Below are 3,866 nucleotides of genomic sequence, written 5' to 3'. Positions count from 1 at the left end.
CCTGATCGGAGGTCGGGTCGCCTCCTATGTGTCTGTAGTAGAACGTCCTCATGGTGCGTTCACAAGCACTCGGACATCGGACTTACGCTCGTTATTCGTCATATGCGGACTTTCGTTCTTTCCGACCGGCCACATATTTTTGAATTACATCGTTCAGAACTGGGGTGGCAGCCGGGGTGGCAAGGCATCTTCTAGGGGTGGCAGATGCCACCCCATGCCACCCCGGTAGATCCGCTCCTGGTCACTGGTTTGCTGTGTTTCAGAGCACGGTGGATAAACTCATCAAGAAGACCAACCTGGCCCTGCTGATCGGGACCAACAGCTGGAGAGAGCAGTTTGTGGAGGCCATCACCGTCAGCTCCGGTACCAGCTCCACCTGAACCAGCCCACAGGTAAACCTCCGCTGAGCTGTTTGTGGTGTTAATCCTGGCTGTCTGCTCGCCAGGTGACGATGATGACGATGATGAGCGTGGTGAGGAGAAGCTGCCCTCCTGCTTTGACTACGTCATGCACTTCCTCACCGTCTTCTGGAAGCTTCTGTTTGCCTTCGTGCCTCCCACCGACTACTGGAACGGCTGGGCCTGTTTCGTCGTCTCCATCTCCGTCATCGGCCTCCTGACGGCGGTGATCGGGGACCTGGCGTCGCATTTCGGCTGCACCGTCGGCCTCAAAGACTCCGTCACTGCTGTGGTGTTCGTGGCTTTGGGCACCTCTGTACCAGGTCCAGCACAAACCCGACTCACTGCCTTTATGGACACTTTGAATGCCACCGTTGGTTACAGACCTTTAAAACGAATCCAAAGAGGTCTTGAACTAGTAATCTGACTTTGACAGCTAGTTCAAGACCTTTACAACTCATACATTTACGACTTCCAGACCCTTACAACCAGTCTTCACCTCTACAAATAGTCCTCTGACCTTCACAACTAGCTCCAAACACCCACAAATGGTTGCAGACCTTTACAGCTACTCCTAAGAACGTAACTAGTTCCAGCCTGCCACAACTAGTCCTTGAACCTTTAGTAGTTCCAGACGTTTACAGCTAGTTCCAGGTCTTTAAAATTTGTGCTCAGACTTCTCCACACCTCCACTTACAGAGTTCATGTCTGTCTCTGATGACATCGCAGTGACATCATCACCTGTGATGAGTCTGATCTTAAACGTATTGTCTTCTCTCTGACAGACACCTTCGCCAGTAAGGTTGCAGCCATCCAGGACCAATATGCCGACGCCTCCATTGGCAACGTGACAGGAAGTAACGCTGTCAACGTCTTCCTGGGGATCGGCGTGGCCTGGTCCATCGCCGCCATCTACCACAGCATCAAGGGTGAAGAGTTCAAGGTGGACCCGGGCACGCTGGCTTTCTCCGTCACGCTTTTCACCATCTTCGCCTTCATCTGCATCGCCGTCCTCATCTACCGCCGCCGACCCGAGATCGGCGGGGAGCTCGGTGGCCCCCGAGTCCCCAAGATCCTGACCACCAGCCTGTTCTTCAGCCTGTGGTTAATGTACATCGTTTTCTCCTCGCTGGAGGCCTACTGCCACGTAGAGGGCTTCTAATGTTCTGCTTCGGACCGCCCCAGACTCTCTAATGGATTCTGATTGGTTGTCATGGATTAGGTTCCTGCATGTACCAACAGGTTCCTGTTATGTGTTTTAGTCTAAAGGTTGTAGCGGGGTCTGATTCTTCAAAGTTCTGATGACAGGTTTCTTAACACGGGCACATGAATATTCTGATGGACGCTGTGAAGTTATTTTTGATTTTTTTTTAAAGGTTCTAAACATCTTTGATCTTTTTTAAAGGTTTCAGAGACTCCTGGACAGCTGCAGCAGCTTCTCGACAGGCCTGATAGGTTTCCAAAGGTCTTCTGGGAGTTTGGATACACTTCTGGTGGTTCTGCTGAGTTCCTGAAATTCCTCTAAAGGTTCAGAACTTAAACACTTAACATTCTAACAGTTTCCTGAGAGCTGATGGAAATCTAAAGACTTCAGTTTTCTCAGGTTCCTGTCTCGTGTTAGTCCAGCGCTTCGACGAGGTTCCTGACAGTTGATGGAAATGTTTGGGTTCAGGCAGGTTTCTGAAGTTCTGTAAAGCTGGGATGAACTCCTAATGAGTCTTTGACAGCTTGTTTTTGACTAAATATCTGAACTGTGTCATTCTTTCAGCGTCTTTAAAGATCTCACAGGTTCTAAACACCTTTGATGGGCTTTCTTGAAGTCTCAGAGATTCCTGAAGAACTCTGCTGCTTCTCGACAGTCCTGATGGGTTTCCAAAGTTTTTCTTTATGTTTAGATGAACTTTTAGTGATTCTGCTGGATTCTTGTAATTTTCTAAAGGTTTACATCAAGGAATAAAGGTTCTGCTGAGTTCCTGACAGCTGATGATATCTGAAGGCTCCCCTTGGTTTCTATGTAATGCGTCAGGTTCTTTGCATGAACTCATGATTCTCTGAGGTTCCTGTCTCTTGGTTGTCTAAAATGTCTACCAGGTTCCAGACGGTTTCCAAAGGCTTCCTACATATTTGGATGAACCTCTAATGGTCGTGTTGAGTTCCTGTAATTTGGCCAAAGGTGTACACCGATGATTAAATGTTCTAAAAGGTTCCTGACAGTTGGTGGAAATGTAACTGTTGTGACAGCTTGTTTTGGATTCTAAATATTCTGTCTGTGTGGCAGTTTCAGTTCAAATTCTAACAGCTACCAAACATCTGAACGTTCTGGTGGAAGCCTCATTCTGCTGTTCTCTGGACTGTTCTCCGGCTGCTGAGCGCCGGAGGCTCGACTGTCTCGTTTACCTGCAATGTAAACCCTTTATCCGAACCCTTCGGCCATGTACAGCTCTTTGACTTCGATGTGCGTGGACTTCTGAGAACCTGCAGCACTCTGGACTGCAGCGAGCGCTCGTGTTGCACCTCCATGAATATCTGCACTGAGTTTGAATTAAAGATTTGAGATGAACGGAGGCGTCAGCGGTCTTTGAACTCTTTAACACAGACGCTGCTGCAGTGGATTCAGACGAGAGAAAGGCTTCGCTGTGAGCTGATGTTCTCATGTAAACACAGAATGCAGTGGTTTTCCTTCAAGTAATAAAGTGCAGTGTGACGTGTCGCCTTGAATCTTTCTCGTCTCTGATTGGTCCACAGAAAGCACCCAGTCTCAGTCACAGCCACCGTCAGCGCTGTGGCAGCGTTCACTGTCTGTCACATGGAAGAGGCGAGTCAGGCAGCGGACGAGAAGAAACTCCAGCATTGTTTATTGTGTTCAACACGGTTCACAGAGGTTACAGAACTACGTTTTAAACACAAACACAACCATCTGACGGTGAAGGCTGGGCTCTGTAGACTCTGTCAGATGTTTGATTACACTGGTCTAACGGAGCCCTCCTCATACAAACAGCAGCTGAGGATTGTGGGTAATGTAGTGTATGGTGCCATTCAGAATTCTCAATATCTGCCACTAAGTGATCCCAAGGTTCATGTCTGCCTGAAAAATAGATAAAAATTCATTCATTTGGTGTCTCTATGTGGTGGTTTTGTGTGTCTTTGTGGTCAGTTTGTGTGTCTTTGTGTTGCAAACGCAACAGTCATTTCAAACTGGGGCCCTGGGTCACTTCCTCTAACTAAGCTGCACTGATGTGTGAGTTAAAAGACTTGCTGCTACAAAAACAGCTCCACATATTTTTAAAAGTTAAGATAAATCATTTACTGTCAAATCCAACTAGCTCAGTTAATTCACAGACAGAAAGCATCATCAAGCGTCTCAGAGAAACACATGAAGCTCTGTACAGTATTTACAGGCTCTAATAAATACTCATCATAGAAAAAGTAGAACAGCGAAGTGACACATCTGCTCCAACATGATGCCAG

The 3,866-nt window shown here is 47.5% G+C and overlaps 2 protein-coding genes across 18 annotated transcripts in view; one reads left to right on the top strand and one right to left on the bottom strand.

Annotated features, from left to right (window-relative positions):
* The window catches only part of LOC103369986 (sodium/calcium exchanger 1-like), a 15,666-nt gene extending 14,106 nt beyond the window's left edge, over positions 1-1,560 (top strand). For all 17 annotated transcript variants that reach the window (XM_008298863.1, XM_008298868.1, XM_008298866.1 and 14 more), the window contains 3 exons: positions 264-363; positions 446-721; positions 1,184-1,560. In XM_008298863.1, the coding sequence (XP_008297085.1) occupies positions 264-363; positions 446-721; positions 1,184-1,560 (753 nt within the window). The remainder of the gene's footprint in view (positions 1-263; positions 364-445; positions 722-1,183) is intronic.
* A 1,896-nt stretch (positions 1,561-3,456) lies between these two features.
* The window catches only part of LOC103369999 (phosphofurin acidic cluster sorting protein 1-like), a 19,022-nt gene continuing 18,612 nt past the window's right edge, over positions 3,457-3,866 (bottom strand). Inside the window, exon 21 of the mRNA XM_008298896.1 lies at positions 3,457-3,483. Coding sequence (XP_008297118.1) covers positions 3,457-3,483 — 27 coding nt within the window. The remainder of the gene's footprint in view (positions 3,484-3,866) is intronic.

This window comes from Stegastes partitus, unplaced genomic scaffold (genome assembly GCF_000690725.1).
Source record: "Stegastes partitus isolate 25-593 unplaced genomic scaffold, Stegastes_partitus-1.0.2 Scaffold1358, whole genome shotgun sequence".
Classification (NCBI taxonomy): domain Eukaryota; kingdom Metazoa; phylum Chordata; class Actinopteri; family Pomacentridae; genus Stegastes; species Stegastes partitus.
The sequence above is the reverse complement of the archived record's forward strand: the minus strand, read 5'-3'. Positions and strand labels throughout refer to the sequence as shown.